The sequence below is a fragment of the Sarcophilus harrisii genome, chromosome 5, assembly GCF_902635505.1.
Source record: "Sarcophilus harrisii chromosome 5, mSarHar1.11, whole genome shotgun sequence".
In the NCBI taxonomy this organism is placed as follows: Eukaryota; Metazoa; Chordata; class Mammalia; order Dasyuromorphia; family Dasyuridae; genus Sarcophilus; species Sarcophilus harrisii.
The window spans coordinates 103,314,427-103,333,085 of NC_045430.1; the positions used below are offsets into that span (position 1 = coordinate 103,314,427).

The window sequence follows — 18,659 nt, forward strand, 5'->3', positions numbered from 1 at the left end:
CTCCATTTTAATTTGTTCTGTAGCCTTTTCAAGTTGAAGAATTTACTATCAGTGTGCTAGCTGATTTTGATGCCTTGTTTATCCTCATTGAAGACTTTTGACAACATTGCTGAAATCATTAAGCATGGAAAAAAGCACACAGCCTTCTTTCGCTCCATGGTGACTGGGAAATCTCAAGAGCATTATTCAACTTTCCAAAACCCAAGCAAGCATGCCATCATGAAATTGGCTTACTAAATTGAACTTTTCAGGGCAATCAAATTTTGACATAATTTTCCACAAGCCCTCATGACTGACAGTATCAAAAGCATTGATCAGATCTAAAAATGTTGTATACAGACCTCTGTTCTGCTCCTGGCATTTCTCCTGGAGTTGTTGGGTAGCAAACAACACATTGACTGTTCCTCAGCCCCTTCTGAAGCTACATTGGCTCTCAAGTAGATGATGATCTTTCAGGTGTAAGATCAACCTATTAAGAAAGTTGCTAGCATGAATCTTGCCAGCAGGGACTGAGAGCATCCCTTGTAATTGTCACACACAGGACAATCTATTTCCTTTATCTTTATAAAGATGGATAATGGAAGCATCTTTGAACTCCTGGGGCATAATTTCCTCTTGCCTTATAATTTGGAAAATTTCAATCAGCTTTTATATGGACCCCACAACTCGTAAATCTCAGCTGGAATAGAACCAGTACCAGGTGCTTTGTTACATGATAACAGTCTAATGGCATTCAAAACTTCTTTTTTCAGTTGGGATTTCAGCTACAGAGTGATTAATTTCAACATGAGGTAAACAGTCAATGCACTGATTGATGATAGTCTGTTTAGTTCATCACTTTATAATCATGTCCTTATCACTGAGCAATGTGGCTTCATCAGAACTTAGTAATTGAGATGCACCATAAGTCTTTGCCCATAAATAACCTTCAGTTCATCATAAAAGTGCTTTGGATTGTTACTATCAGCATAAAACTGAGTTTCATCTTCTTAGGGAGTCAGGAATCTTGCATCTCTCAAAGTCTCAAATGTACTTTACTTTTGATGGAATTGAATGCTACCTTTTTAGAGATGGATAAACTATCCTGCTAGTATAAACCTTGTGGAGTTCTCATTTTTCATTTGGCAGCTTCTGAATTTTTCCATCATTTTTATGAAACCAATCTTGATGTCTGCAAGTGTTCTGACCCAGATGAGCAAATGCAGTACTGTATACTATGTCTCTGAAAGCTGCCCACTACTTTTCTGCTCCACTCTTGTTAACTCTGTTGGTTCAATTTACCCTCCAAACTAGCAACAAACTGTTCCCTACTTTGGAACACAAATTCCCATATCCTTAATTTCCTAATGTAAAACAAAGGGGGGGCTGGTTATACTAGATGAGCATGAAGGTATTTTCTAGCTCTAAATAGTATAATTCTATAAGAATGACAGCCAAGGAAAAGTTTCAAAATAAACTCTATAACCTTAGCAAAAGTATATACATTGAGTGTCAACTTCAAAATTAGTATTACTGGGACAGTTTGATGGCACATGGAAGAGTACTGGCCCTGAGTTCAAACCCAATCTGACAGAACATTTAGTAACCATGTAACTCTAGGGAAGTCACTTAATTCTTTGGGGGAGGAGGGGGAGAGAGAGAGAGAGAGAGAGAGAGAGAGAGAGAGAGAGAGAGAGAGAGAGAGAGAGAGAGAGAGAGAGAGAGAGAGAGAGAGAGAAAGAGAGAGAGAGAGAGAGAGAGAAAGAAAGAAAGAAAGAAAGAAAGAAAGAAAGAAAGAAAGAAAGAAAGAAAGAAAGAAAGAAAGAAAGAAGAAAAGAAAGAAAGAAGAAAAGAAAAAAGAAAAAAGAAAAGAAGAAAGAAAACCATGTGGAATAAAGGACAAGGTAAATTCTATAAGTTAAATTTTTCTTCCTATATATAATACTAAAAGTTATCTTAAAATTCTATTGAACACAGAAACAATTAAACCCTATCTGAACTTCAAGTGACAACGTGACTTTTCAGTAACATACTAAAAAGTAAACTAGATGTACCAATGAAAGAGGATTAGGAAAGAAGGGAGTCAAGGTTGTATAACACAGGATAACACAAATTTAAAAAAAAAAAAATGGCTGAATTATTTTTGCTGTCCAGCAACCTATGTATATTAAAAGTTATTTGAAATTTGTGAGCTATTAACTGGCAGAGCTAGTTGGAACAGGGGATAGAGGGTTGTAGCTTGGAATTAGGAAGGTCTGGGCTCTCATCTTCCTGTATGATTAAAAAGATGTCTGACATCCAGCAAATCTCTTAACCTCTGTCAACCTCAGTTTTCTTATCAGTAAAATAAGGCAGTTAGAGACTAGGGTTTATATCCTCTTCCATTCTAAATCTATGATTCTATGATCTTGTAATTTGGAAATACTTGTAATAATAGTATTTGTTTTAAAAAAATGGTGAATCGCAGATTGATTAAGATGATAGAAAAAGATAATGAGGAATATTAGAGGAGATGTAGGAAAACTGGGACACTAATACATTGTTGGTGGAATTGTGAATGGATCCATTCCAGAGAGCGATTTGGAACTATGCCCAAAGAGTTATCAAACTCTGCATATCCTTTAATCTAGCAGTGTTTCTATTGGACCTATATCCCAAAGAGATCTTAATGGAAGAAAAGGAACCTTTATGTGCAAAAATGTTTGTGGCAACCCTTTATATAATGGCAAGAAACTGGAAACTGAGTGGATGCCCATCAGATGGAGAATGGCTGAATAAGTTAAGGTACATGAATGTTATAGAATATTATTGTTCTATAAGAAATGATCAGCAGGATGATTTCAGAGAGGCCTAGAAAGGCTTACATGAATTGATGCTAAGTGAAATGAGCAGAAACAGGAGATCATTGTACATGGCAACAATATTATACAACCATCAATTCTGATGGACATGCCTCTTTCCAACAATGAGATGACTGATGCCAGTTCCAATGACCTTGTGACAAAGAGAGCCATCTACATCCAGAGAGAGGACTGTAGGAACTGAATGTGAATCACAAGATAACATTCTCACTCTTTTTGTTGTTCACTTCCATTTTGTTTTCTTACTCATTTACTTTCTTATTTTGATATGATTTTTCTTGTGCAGGAAGAGAATTGTATAAATATGTTTATACATATTGGATTTAACATATTTTAACATGTTTAACATATATTGGATTGCCATCTAGGGGAGGGGGGGTGGAGGGAAGGAGGAGAAAATCTGAAACACAAGGCTATACAAGGGTCAATGTTGTCAAAATTATCCAGGTATGTGTTTTGAAAATAAAAAGGTTTTTAAAAAAAATTGGTGAGGAGCAGCAGAGATTTTTAGTTTACAAAATAAAGCTTCATTCACTTCTGCCAGAGTAGATTAAAAAAAAAGAATGAAAAAGGATATTAAAGAATATTGATTGTTAAAATGTGTGGGAGAACGTTTTTGTCAAAAATAGAAATTTATTTTAAGAACTGAAAAGAACCTAAATAACTTAATTCAATCCACTGATTCTACAGATGAAAAAAATCAGAGACTAAATGTATGAAGTGACTTGTTATACTAACATTCAGTGATAAAGACTAAAATCCCAAATATATTGCCTTTTGTATATTGCGATGTTACACTGGCAATATTGTAAATTGTCTTTCGGTATACTGATCTGCCTTTGTTTTAAATGAGAATTTCACCAAGGTCAAAATCTATATACAATATGTTCCCATTAAATCATAATAAGACATAACTAGCTATCATTTAAGTCCATGGTACAGATTTTTGAAGACTAAAAACTAAACAAATTTTTTGACAAAATGATGGTTGTATTGAATAGAGGTGTGTGTGTTTATATGTGTAAGTAATTGTTTTGCTTACTTTTACAAAAGATGGAAAGCATAGCCTAGCAACAGTTCTACCAGTTAAACTCATTTCTCAGGCTCCTTTTTTCACAAAATAAGAGCAAAATCTCTTAAATATTTCTCCAGATTCTCACAAAGGCAATACCTAATGCTGATAGTCTCTTACAAACTAGTTCTTCAAAGGTGATTAGCTATGCACATCTCCTTAGGAAAAAAATTTTTATTTCTTTCTCAGTCCTTCATACTTTCTCAGTCATGACAATTCATTGTCCTTTAGAATTCAATTCCCTCTCATGAAATTATGATAAAAGTATTTGAAGTCTTTGTGAGAAGAACTTTTGAGACTGAAGTTTAAGAATATGAATTGAAATAATGTTGTTTCCCTCTTCATTCCTATTTTCCTTTTTCATCATTTTCCTTTTGAGAACCTTTTGTTCCTCCAAATTGTTCATTACTTTTTTCAATACAACTGCTTGCTCACTGTTAATATACATGTACATTCATTATATATATACATATCCATAAATATACACACATATAATATACATTTGCATTGTCTGCTGTTATTAAGTTACATAATTAGTACACTGAGGGTTGCTCAATTCTATTAAGACTGGAGTTTGACATTGAGAGAAAAATTGTTATAGGAAGAGAAGTTTCTGGACTTCCAATAAGGAAAGAAACATGAAAGATTAAGAAATTCCCCCCAAAAGAAGAAGGATACCAGATGAATCAATGATCACTAAAACTAAAGAAAAACATCAGAAAACTCCTTCATAGTTTTAGGACTATAAAAGAAAAGAGTGGGGGGCAAAGGAGGGAAGAGGAGAAGGGAAGGTAGCAAAGCAATCTGTGTATCCATAAGAGCTGACACCAGTGCAATCACCGATATCCTCTCTGAGTCACAGCTAACAAAGTTAGCTCCCAGCCATGAACCCAACCAGTGATGACAGAGTACAAATGCAGCCCACAGGAGGGTCATCCAGGACTTAAAAATCAGCAAGATCTTTAATATTCAGGGTCCATACCAGGAAATTGAGAATATAGGGACCAGACCAAGATGTGCCAGAGCTCTCCAAAAGGTCTAAAGACTGTGATCTCTGATATTCAGTTGGGGTTCATTAAGGCAACAGCAGAGCTCAAAGCTCTAACTGCAAGACAATTCCAAACAGAATAAGTAGTAGCCAAGTGGCTTTGACCCTGAAGCAGATTATTATATTCAAAGCATAGCTTAGTCTGCAGCTAATTAACAAAGAAGACCTACGATTCTGTCACTCTGAACCTGAAGAACTTTCTTCAGGTAGATGGAGCTAGTAGCATTATACTAGAGTTAAAACAGAGGCAAGGGCATAGGATTTGCTCTTAAATCCCTTAACTGGGATCAGGTACTTGCAACATTCAGACCAAGAAGGAAGCAATCGGACTTCTTTCTGGATCAGACTATTTTGGGCACACTAAAAGTTATCAATACCCAGTCTGAATAGTTCATGTAATCCTTAAGTCATAATGCATTCAATATCCAGAAAAAAGCAGCAGGACCTAAGGAAAACAAAACAAAACAGAACCAATCAAAGACCAGACATTCCCTCCAAAAGTGCAGATCCTATCCTTAATACAAACTACTAGGTTGAAAAGCAAGGTTAAATGGAAAGGGGGGGAGGAGGAGGAATCTCTTACAATAAAAGAGATATTATTGTTCAAAGGATACTCAAGACACAAACTCATAAGAAAAGAGCTCCAAAACATTAACAAGGAAAACTTCAAAAAAAAAAAAAAATATATATATATATATATATAACAATCAGAAGTTATAACCAAGAATTTCTGCAAGAAATGAAGCAAGAGTTTGGGTTTTTTTAATTATTTTATTAATAAAAGTATTAAAGGATTGGAATTGAATTCCAAATGAAATGGGATTAAAAAATTGGAAAAGAAAGGAGAGCTGTGGAAGAAAGCCTAAGAAGGAGAAATAAGAACTTAGCAGAAGGTACAAAATCTTAACCTAGCAACAGACTCTTTGAAAATCAAAATGGACCAAGCACAAGTTAATGACTTTAGGCTTTTTCTGAGCTTTCTACCATTCAAGCCTATCTCCAGCCTTAGAATTAGGAGGCTGCTGACCCCCTGTAGGAATCTACCCCCTTAATCCACTAGAAGTACCATTATTAAATACAGCTATTCTCTTGGCTTCAGGTGTTTCTATCACTTGAGCCCATCACAGCTCAAGCTGAAACAAGCAATAGGAAAACAAAAGACTGAAAAACAAGAAAAAGATAAAAGGTATTTCATATCAAACATGATCTTGAAAACAGAGGAAGGAGAGGAGCATAAGAATCATTAGATTGCTTGAAATTCATGCTAAAAAAAACTATCATATTTCAAGAAATCATGCAAAGTTGATGAATATGAAAATGTTAGAAGAATTGCACATGCAAAAAGATAAAGGCTTACAACCAAGAATAACTTACCTAGGAATAATCTTAGGAGTAGGGAGGAGTGGGGGAAATGGATATTTAATGAAATGAAGCACTTCCAAACTTTCCTAATTTAATTTCCTAATTTAAATACAGGAGTCAAGAGAAACATAGAAATATAAATAGAGGCAAGCAATCAGAAGAAACTAAACAAGAGAGAGGATACAAACCCTTAGAATACTAATATCAGGGGTCACAAGTGGAATTAAATAAGGCAGGGCACTTAAGAGAGTTTCTACAATGTTTTTATTTTCTTAGAGAAAGAGTAGGGAACCTTTTTTCTTCCAAGGGTCATTTTGATATTTATAACATCATTCTGGGCCATATAAAATTAGTAACTTATAGAGCTCAAGCAGTGGGAGGTTACTGTACCTAGATTTCAGCTTATCATGGTCTGGGGTAGCCTTAGTTGTCCTAGTAAATAATTTCAGAGGCAGAAAAAGGGCCAAATAAGGTTCATTCCCCATTCATCTTAAAAGAAATGGGAGTGTGGGGAATTATTTTTTTGGGGGGGAAGGTAAAGAATTATATCATATAATTGGAGTCCACAAACAGGGAAGTAGTAATGGGGAAAATATTTAAACTTCACTTTCATAATGAAATGGTCAGAGGCAAGATAGGAGGTAGAATACATAAAAACAACAGAATTGAGTAAAACAACAGAGTTGGGTATAGAAATAAATTTCACTTACCAGAGAAAAAGAAGAAAACAAGGAAGTAAGGTTAAGAGGAAGAGTAAGTTGAGGGAGGTATTAATTATAAACTAAACAAACTCTAACCACAGAAGTTGTATCACAGCAGAGAGAGAGAGAGGAGGAGCCTTAAAAATTAAAAAGACAGAGACCTAGCTCCTTGTCTCAAACTAATGACACACTCTATCTAGCCTGAGGAGAAAGGGGTTCTGCCAAAGGTAGAATTTGATACCAGTCTTAAAGGAAGCCAAAAGGCAGAGCATTTCAGAATGAGGTACAGCCTATCATACAACAATAAGAAAAAAAAAAAAAAAAAAAAAAAAAAAAAAAAAAAAAAAAAAAAAAAAGGTATTTTTGCCATCCCTCTCCTCTCTTTCATGCTAAGGTGAGCTATCATTGCACTACAATTCAAGAAAAGCTCCTTTGATTCTCAATTCTGTTCCCTGCCTACTCCCAAGTGAGTAGATCAAACAGAGACTTCTCTCAGTAAGACCTTGGCTTGCACTGAAGAAGACTTGAAAGGTAGAAAGAGTTTCAGGTTGATCTTGTAAGTACTCAAGCACTTGCTAGCTGTGTAACCTTGGGCAGTCACTTAACCATTTACTTTAATTTCTTCATCTGTAAAATGAGCAGGAAGAAAGCAAGAAAATGGCAAACTTCTATCAGTATACACAATTTATTAAGGAAAAAATCCCTTTGGCAACTGAGTGGAGGATGGGAAGGAGTGAGGAAAAAATTGAGGAAGGAAGACTAACCAGAAGGATGCTTCATTAGTCCAAATGTGAGATGATGAGGTCCGGGAACCAGAATGGCTCAGTAGAGAAGGGAGTGTATATTAGAGATGTTGGCAAGGTGAAAATGACAGGATTTGGCAACGTACTGGATGGGGAAGGAAAGCTTGGGTGGTTGAAAGAATTGTATCCTTAATAGTAAGAGGCTAAAATTTAAGGGAAGGTTTGGTTTAAAAGACAATGTAGTCTTGTTTTAGACATAATGAACTTGAGATGTCTATGCCCAGTTCAAGATGTCCAAAAGGCAGTTGGCAATGTAAGACTACACATTAGAAGAGAAACTAGGGATGAATAAACTCCTCCTCTATTTGACATGTAAAGCTCTTTACAACTAGTCTCCATTCTTATCAACCATATTACTCCCCTGCATGCAATCAACAGTCTAATCAAATTAATGACAATGTTATATTCATCACACAACGCTACTGAAGCACCAGCTCCTTTCATACTAATACTCTCCATTATCTCTCTCTCAAAATAATACTATATGTATAGCTAGGTTCCAATCAGTGAAAATAATGAACTCCCTGAAGTGGCTGTATCATACTACTGCAGATTTTCCATTGGGCAGGAAATAATTATCAAACCTTAAATATTTTATAATCTCAAATAGTACAAATTCAAATTGCCACTTAAAAGAATTCATTATCCATATTAATTGGGACTTCTTTGTACATACTTGTATATGTTCATGTTTTCTCCATGGATAGACTAAGTTCCTTTATTGTTTCCAGTTTAACTTTGTAACTGACATGTTCTAGCACAGTCCCTTGCACAAAGTAGATGTTTTATAAGTAATTATTAATTCACTAATTGGCTGAAAATAATTTTTCATAATCCTTCAGTAGTTCCAAACTTCACTATAAAACTTCTTCCAACTTCAATATTATCAACCAAACCAACAGCACTGTTCATCAATTGTTCTTGGCCTCTTAAAACATTTCCCCCCCAAAAAAAATTCCCAATGCAACAGAAAAAAATGCATACATTATGATTTACCCCATTTCCCCCCTCATTATTATTTAAATATGCTAATAGATATTCAATTTATCTGAAAATGACTCTGAAGATGGTCTACTGCTCCAACTCAATAATATAAATGAGGAAATTTAGCCAACTTCACAAATCTTAAGTTTGGCTTTTTCTTGTCTATATATTTGTAAACCTTGACTACCATAAAATTCTCCAGTACATTAAAACCAATAAATAAAATAAATAATCAGAATTCAGATAATCACCTCTAGATTTAAACCCAGGAATAGCCAATCTTGTTTCCCTTTTTCTATCCTCAGAAGATTCAGCATGACTGGCAACTATATAGCTCAATTTAAAAAACTTTACCAGGAGGTAATTTGAGGGCCTGGCTGAGGTACCTTAAGAAAGATTCCTACATAAGAAAATGTCTTTCAAATTTCATGATGCATTATAGCCAAGGCTACATAAAATTCCTTCATTTGTGACAATTAGACCTCAAAAGGGAAAAAAAACAAGTAAATTACTAATGGCATCCTACATCCTAGATGCACTGGATATAAACTTCAAAATGGCAATTTATTTCTAAGTTTATTAGCAACTAACTGAAAAAAAATTATGGCTTTTATTCCTTTGGTTTATTGTATTAACCCTATCATAATCAAAGAGCCATTAATGGCTTCTTATACAGAGAAATACAAGTCCTACAAAGACTGACTGTGTTCTGTAATAGAAGCATTAGTATACAAAGAGTATTTTAACATTCTCTGCCCTCCAATAATCAAATATTATTCCCTATTATTAATTCTTTCCTCTTCTCCATCAATTGCTTTCTCAAAAAATAGAAAGGTAGAAAAATAAAACAATTATAATAAATTACACTTATGTAACACATCAGATCAGGTAAGTGGCACAGTAAATAAAACACTAGACCTGAGGTAGGAAGACCTGAGTTCAAATGTAGCACTTACTCAAGCACTTACTAACTGTGTAACCCTGAGCAAGTCACTTAACTCTGTTTGCCTTAGTTTCATCTGTAAAATGATTAGGAGAAGGAAATGGCAGTATCACTGCCAAGAAAATCCCAAGTGGGGGTCACAAAGAGTTGAACACAACTGAACAATACCATGTAGCACATCAAGGTACATAAAGTACTTTATGTAATATATACATATACAAAGAACTAGCAAAACCCAAACAATCCTAATCATAAAGTCCATTATGCAACACTAAGATAACACTCCAACTATTAAGTTATTAGAATAATCCTAAATTATTAAAATTAATATTTTTAAAGGGATAAAATGAGTTTGTAAATAAAAGAATAACTTACCCATTTGCAGGATCTAATGCAATAGCTCTTGGCTGATCCAACTCTTGCCAAAACAAAACTTTTCTTAAAGTTCCATCTAAATTGGAAACTTCAATCCGATTAGTTTCAGAATCTGTCCAGTATAATTTTTCTCCCAACCAATCACAGGCCAGCCCATCGGGGGATAATAATCCGGAAACAACCACATTTTGTACACTCTCGGTTTTGTTAAATTCTGTTCGTTTAATGGCTTCTTCACTTACATCACTCCAGTATATCAAGCCATGGTCAAAAACGAAGTCCACTGCAGCTGCATCCTCCAAACCTCCAACCACAATTGTAGCATTCTCTTTACCATTGGTAGCATCCACCAGTCGTAAATCCCGTCTATTTGCATAAAGCAACAAGGGAGCCCCTATAAAAGAAAAAAATATATACAAATTAGAAAGATATTAATGTAGAGTTCAAACAATTTTATGTTTTATTAACCATAACAATTTAATATTAATAAAAACCCACTGATAAAAACTGAAACGCCAATATAAAAGTTTACTGTAGAGAATCATGTCTGTAACAATTCCCGTCTGCTACAACTAAACTACTAAAAAATGGTTATTTATATAAAACCTTCAGTCATAGAAAACTCACTATCAAGAAAGTCCACTGATTTTGGGGCAGTTCTAATGTATGTGAGGGGATTTGTGGAAAAAGGGGAAAGACAGAAAAGTGAAGGAGAATACATCTGGACTCTCTTATGCTGTTAAATTTATTCTACAAGGTACCTTTTTTTTTTTTCTATTTCTATATACTTCATTGTATATTATTATTAGTCCTTAAATAGGGTCTACTAAAAGGAAACAAAATAAAAACAAATAAAAATATTTCAGGGAAATATTAAGTTGTTAAATGCTCTTAAATGCTTTACTGGACTGAAGTCACATACATTAAATAATTCTTTGGGCCATTGTTTTTTTAAAACACTTACTTACCAGACCACTGACATTTACCCATCTTAAAGTGTGGTTAGGAAGGACCTAAAGGTTAGAGTAGAGTCTATAATTATGGGGAATCAACACCATAGATAAGACCAAAACTATGCTGTAATAATCTTAAACTCTCATCCCTACTACTGAAAAGATTTAAATAATAAGAAACAAAGCCAAACCACAAACTTTTATCTTCGAAAGGGAGACCCAACTCCTTCAAGATTAAAACAAAAGTCTTATATTAACCCAAACCAGTATTAAATATTGTGACCAACCACTAAAGTAGAAACTAGTTTATTATCTTGACTTCACCAAAGACGAAGGATGCTCAGAAATTCAAATACATGTATATTTTAATAAAAACTACACTAGTTCTTCAGCTGACTACAGTGTCATACAACCTTATTTTTCAACAACAGCCTTTATGTTTGAAGCCTAGTAGTAATTATCTGTGCACGTGGATTCTCAGACATTAGTTGTGTGACCTGAAATAACAACCTTTGTCTGCCTCAGTTTCTTCAAATATAAAATGAGGATAATAATACTACCTACCTCATGGCGTTGTTAAGAAAATCATTTAGTACAGTGTCCAGGCACATCAAAAACATTTAATAAATACTTATTCCCTTCTTTTTCCTTTTCTTAAAACTACAAATTAATGCCAATAACAATCTGTCCATGTGCATGCATCTTGCACTCCTCTCATTTTCATGACAGTGTATGGATATTGAAGGAGCAAAAGGCCGTCCATCAGTTCTCTCATTCTCAATTACATGACCATTTATTTATATGATGACATCTTTTATACCATTTTCCTACATTATTTCTTCTTTATAGCATGTTGTAGCCTGCTCACATCCATTATGCACCTCTTCATTGCCCTTTGGATGACCTTCAAATTCCTTTCAGATTAACATTCTATGGTTCAGAACCATATAAAATCACCTTAAGTATAATAATATGAGCTAAAGTTTTAAAGAGAAAATTGGGATAGTAAAAGAACTAAAAGCAATCCTATCTTCTTTCCTCTTGTTTTACAATTTGAAACCCAGACAATTCTCCATTTCTAGTATATCTCCAAGATGTGTATTGATTGATCCAAACAACTAAAAAAATAGACATTTTTTTTCTCTAGCTTGTTTTTACTTTTGGTTAGGAAAAACTCTCTTGAATAATTATGAATCTCATTTAAAGAGGTTCTGGAACTTGACAAAATCTTCAAAAATTCTGTCCCACAATCATTCTAGCCTCACCTTCTACAGGAAATCCCTCTTCAATTTTAACTTGGTTAGCATACATCTCTACTTTAGACTTCACTTGATATTAATAGCCAGAAGGGTTAAAAAAATTCATTTCTGCAGCTATTCCCCTTGTCCTATTACTAGCAAAGGTGAACCACAGACCAAATCTAATTCTTCAAATTAAATATCTAACAAATCTGAGGGAGAAATAAAAGACCTTACAAATATGGATAGGGAAAATACTTAACCAAACAAAAAAATAAATTAGAAATTAAATGGCACAACTGTTTAATAATGAAAAATGCATTTGTACAAGCAAAATAAAGCAGTAAGAATTACAAGGGAATTGGGGGGAAACGTCTCTGCCCCCAAATTTCTCTAATAAAAATCTGATATCCAAGTTACATAGGGGATTGTTATAAATAAACAAAAACAAGAACATTTTCCAATAAATAAATGATCAAAGGATGTGAACAGTAAATTCTCACAGGAAGAAATTCAAGCTATCAATATCTATATTAAAAATGCATTAAATAGCTATTAGGAAATGCAAATTAAAACAACTCTAGTTACACTTCACAGCAATCAGACCAGATGACAAAAAGGGAAATGGGAATTGCTGGAAGGATTATTAGAGAAGAGTTATCAAACTGATCTAATCATTCTGGAAAACAAAAGCAATAAAAAGAAACTGTGCCCTTGGACCTAACAAAATCTTTCCTCTCCAAAGACTTTAAAGAAAGAATAAAGAAACTCATAAGAACAAAAATAGTTTTAGCAACATTATTATGGAAAATAAGTGAAAACAAAGAGGCTTCTCAACAGCTGGAGTGATTAAAAACTATATAGTATATGAATATGATTGATTATCCATAAGAAAGAAACGAATTATAAAACATTAAATGCTAAGATGAGAGCAGAAAGAAGTTTTCAAGAAGCCAAGAAATGGCAAGATAGTTTTGTTACTCTCGTGCTAAATTTAATATACATTTAAAAAATCCAAACTATATATAATTAAAGTTCACAGTTTCATATACAATCCTTTTTTCAACCTTTGAATAATGAAATGTTTAGGGTTGTTGATGTTAAGTTCATAACAAAAAAGAAAAAATAAATAAACATTGGTATTTGAAAAGATTCAAAACAAAGAGCTATTGAACTTTTTCAGGCCTTATAATCTCTTATAATGTAAAATTAGTCCCTCCTATTGCTCACATTTTCAAAAGTATTCTTAGATTATTTTTCTATACAGTTATGAGACAGAAACAAAAGCTGTGGTTATACTAATACAGGGAACTTCAAGATGAAACTTGTTCTACCAATGGAGTCTAGCAACTCCTCTGCAACTTATATTTTTAGAAAATTGTTTACCTAGAGTTATAAGCCAGTATGTTTCAGAAGTGGAACTTGAATCTAGAACTTCCTAAATGCAAGAACAATTCTGTAACAGACTACACTCATCAAGAGAAGTAAAGCATCCAGGAGGGTTATGACAGTACCTATACAATACTCTTCAGAAGACATCTAGAGGATTATATTCAGTTTTAGTGGCTATATTTTAAGATGAAAGGAAAGTATGACAATAAAATCCATCAAAGATCATTCTATATGAGTCAACTGAAGCAACTAAGGATGCTCATCCTAAAATGAAAAGATTTAGAAAGAACTTGTAATGCCTTCAAATATTTCAAGAGCTGTTATGTAGAAAAGGAATTATAATTGCTCTGCTTAGATTCAGAGGACAAGAGTTAGGAATAACACATATATAATGTATTATATAGCTCTATAATCAAGTCTTAATTTACATTTTCCAGTCTAGTATGGCCCCGGTAAAAAAAAAAAAAAAAAAAGAAAAAGAAATAGACTCAAGTTTGGGCTCTGCCAAGAATTAGCTATAAGGGCAAATCACTCAAAACTACCTGAATGTGAATTTCTTTTCTGTAAATTAAATATTGTATAAATTACTTTATTACAAATATGATATATTATAAATATAACAAACATAATATTTGCACCACTCACTTCATAGGGTTGTTTATACAAAATGCCTTGTAAACTGTAAAATAATATTAAAATAAGTGATGAGAACCCTTTCTCCAAATAAATAATCCTTCCTAGAATATATTTGTTTATTCAAGTCTTATACTTCTTTTAATGTTCCTTCCAAGTCCAGCTCATGTTAGAGCTTTTTCCAAATGTTAGAGCCATGCCCCATCTCTCAGTGATCTCTTACTCCTCTAAATTCTTAAAACAATTATTATATATCTATTATTCCCTGAGACTTCACATTATCTTTTTAATTTATATATCTTCTCTCCCTAACTAAGCCACTTAAAAACCAGAACATGTGTTATCCTGTTTTGTATCTGCAATACCTAGTATGATACCCTGCAACTAAATTGTAGTCAAAAAAATGTGTTGATGATTCAATTCTAAAATACTATCAAATATAACAGAACAAATTGCTGTGTTTTATTTCTCACAATCAATTGAAAATTAATAAAACTATTCTTCTAAATTAAATATTAAACTATTGACTGGTAAAGATTAGAAATAATGTTACTAATTGGCTAACTTCTCACTCCACATTAAGTTCAAAACAAGAAGATCCTTTTGAAGACAAAGCTCTATGTTAATACTAGTAAGGACACAGACTTAGCTACATATTCTCTACACTCACAGAGCTTGCAGAATCTATAAATGCCACATGCATACAATTATGATGCAGAACAATACATGTGAAATGCATAAAAGACAAGAAGGAAAGTGCTGAATGAGATATGAAGAGGAAAAGCCCATTACCAAGCAGGAAGATTACAGAAAACAAGTTAGAGGAAAGGGGGGATTCAAAGGTGGAAAAGAATTCCACCTTTAAAGGATTTCTTTAAACTTAGGGAGGAGATTTCAAACATAAGGAGGGAAAGCACAGAGTACAATAAGGGAAGATACTGAGTGGTCAAGTTTGCTAAAGAAAAGGGTATTTGAAAGGCTGGAAAGTATGAGATAAGGTTGGAAAGAACATAATATTAGACTGTGGAATAATGTCAAGCAAATCTAAAAGAAAAGCAGTATGGTAGTAAAGTGGAGAAAGCAAGGACTCTGAAATTGGATACTTAACCTGAACAAATAGGAAGTTACTAAAGCCTTCCTAGGCCTCAGTTTCTTCATCCATAAAATAAGGGGGCTAGACTAGATGGCACCTAACATCCTTTTCAGTACTAGGTCCATTTATTATTCTATGATGAAAAGAACCTTAAGTTTACTCAGGAGGCAATAGGAAAGAATTATAAACTTTTAACTGGAGGTATGACATGCCCACTCTATGGCTGATAAAATGTGAAAGATGGCTGGGAAGAAAGTTAAGTTGAACTGAAAAAGATCTGTTAAGGAGGCGGCTCTCAAAATTGTTCAAGAAGACACTACTGAGGCCTAACACTATTGTGAGGATAACAGAAATAGAGACTAGAACAAACATAATAAGACATAGTAGAGGCAGAATTGACAGAAGCAAGAAATAAAAGAGTTCAAAGGTTCAAAATTGATGCCTCATTATGAATATTTCCTTTCAGAAAGAGTCAGGAGACACTAAAAAGTAGCAATTATCACCACTGAAAACAAAATTCATTTTTATTTTAAGATGTGGGAAGCCATTTCTAAATTATGTATAATCCAACTCTCAATTTGTTAAGAAAAAGTATCAAAATATCAAATTAAAAAAATAAAAGTGATTAACTATTTAAATAAGATGCTAAAAGAAGGTACAAAACAGACTAAAACAGTATCACCATTTCCTTAAGCAAATTTAATGAAGTTAAATCAATTATTGAAAAAGAGTAAAAAATCCTCAAAAACCACCACAAGTAACAAATATTCAATCTTTTTGCAAGTAGAGAAATACTGCAAAGGAAATATCAGTTTAGAATATAAACATATCTGTAAAATGTTCCAAAGATAATAAGCACTATATTATCTCATAAAAACAAGAAGCAGCAAAGGGAAAAAAACAAGTTGACAAAAAGCTTATTAGAAAGAAACTTAATTAGGTCAAAACATCTCATTTAAGGTATTTAAAGATTAACCAACAAAGCCCAATAATAGGAAGGGAAAATGGAAAAGACCCATCAGGATCTCTACTGTAAAATATTTTCTCTACTGATGAACTCCAGCACCAAAGCCTTGCTAGGCTCCATAGGGAATTTTATTGCAGCTGACCTAGTACACAGGAAGAAAGTATAAAAGTAGACAATATAATTTTGAGGGCACTTTTGGAAGAATCGTCAGACTGCCCAGATCCCATATACCTACTCTAACAAAAACCTGAATTTCTCAAACTGAATAATGATCAAAAAATGCAATGGGAAACTAAAGTGAATTCACAGATCCCTAACTGCACAGGTCAGCCAGAAATGAGAATACAAAATGAAAAGGACCTTCAAGCAAAGCAACCACAGAGTAGCCATCCCACAGAAAGACCACTAGTCTGTATTTAGAATCAGCAAAAGCAGAGGACTCCTTAGAGAAAGACTAAGGGAATGAGAAAGCAATAGGGAGAGTAGAAGCCCTAGTAAAATGACCAGTTCAATGTTCAAATAGGGACATTCCAGGCACAGGGGCTCTGAGGTCTCTAACACTCCATTCTTAGATGCCACAGAAGATCCTGAAGATAACCTCACTCTGAACCTCAAAGATCCAAGGGAATCTTAACTCCAGGAGGAAGTTGGTACAAGAATCTAAGGAACCCAAAGCAAGATTAGGAGGGCCTACCTAAAATTCAGCAAGAGTATGGAGGCCTGGTGCAGCAAGATAACTGTATACATATATATTCATAAATTATATTTAACATATACTTTAGCATATTTAACATGTATGGGACTACCTGCCATCTAGGGGAGGGGATAGAGAGAAGGAGGGGAAAAGGTGAAACAAAAGTTTTTGCAAGGGTCAATGTTGAAAAATTACCCATTCATGTGTTTTGTATATAAAAAGCTATTTAAAAAAAATAAAGAGTATAGAGGCCTGGCCCTGGCAAAACAAACAAACAAAAAACAATTTAGTAACTAATGGCTGAGGAATAAGTCAACACTAGTCAACCTGGAAAAACTCAGATCAACTAAGTAATCAGTAAATAAAATGAAACATTTATTCACAATCACAGAACTGCAATTCAGAATAATATGCTTTCTTATTCAGACAGAAATGCAGGGGAGAAAGAGTTGAAGGGGATTTTTACAGGCACTATTCAGTCATAAGAACAACCACAATACAGGAAGAGAATGATGGTGCTGAGGATTTACAAAAAGAGACTGAAGAAATGTCCTTGTGATTGTCTCTGCTTGGGACCAGGAGCACTTAGAAACTGCCAGTCAGAGCAGGATAAGGGCCCAGTATTACCCAGGGCTTGACAACATTAACCAATATCTAATAATATTGCAAATCTAAAGCTCTCCCCAAGAAAAGAAAAGAGCAACTCCATAACAACTGATTCTAAGCAGTGACTCAAGGAAAACAGATTTTCCACAATAATTATTTGAATACCTACAAGGAGCAAGAAATTTAAAATTTCAGTAAAAACTACAGGAAAGAATTGGGGAAAAAGGAATATGTAGCTTTAAAAAAGTGGCCAATTTACCCAAGTAACTGACTGTGAAAAACAGAATAAACCAAACAGAAATGAATAACTCTATGAAACATAAAGATACCCTAGAATAAAAATCAAGGAAGAAAAAAAGGAAAGGAAATACAAAACATATTTTTTTTAAAATAACCTGGAAAACAGGTTAAAAAGAAATAATTTAAGAATTACCAGCCTCCTTAAAAACCAAGGTTTTTTTTAAAAAACTGGACTTTATGTTTCAAGAAATCACAAATGAAAACTGTTCAGATCTATTAGAAACAGAGGTAAAAATAAAGCTAGAAAAAATATAATGACCACTTTCTGAAAGGAACCTCAAAAGGAAAATCATAGGAATGTCATAATCAAAATCCAGACTTACTGGTTCAAAGAAAAAAATTCTTCAAGCATCTAGAAAGTAACAGTTCAAACTCCATGGAACCATAGTCAGCATCACAAGCTCCTCTATTAAAAATGAGAGGAGATATGGAATACAACTAAGAACTTACCCTTGTAAAGTTTAGCATTCATGATCCTACAGGGGGGAAAAAAGACCTTTAATAGTATAGAAGTCTTTCAAATACCTCTGATGAAAAGACTAGAGCTGAGCTGAGCTTTATTTGAAATGGAAACAAAAAAGTAAAAAGGGACTCTGAAAGGTAAAATGATTTGAGCAGTTGGAAGAGGCTCTATGATGATGTGCTAACATTCTAA

General features: G+C 33.8%; 1 protein-coding gene across 1 annotated transcript in view; it reads right to left on the reverse strand.

The window, feature by feature from the left end:
- Positions 1 to 18,659, reverse strand: part of LRP6 (LDL receptor related protein 6) — a 129,372-nt gene that overhangs the window by 101,162 nt on the left and 9,551 nt on the right. The window contains exon 2 of the mRNA XM_023504584.2: positions 10,129 to 10,522. Coding sequence (XP_023360352.1) covers positions 10,129 to 10,522 — 394 coding nt within the window. The remainder of the gene's footprint in view (positions 1 to 10,128; positions 10,523 to 18,659) is intronic.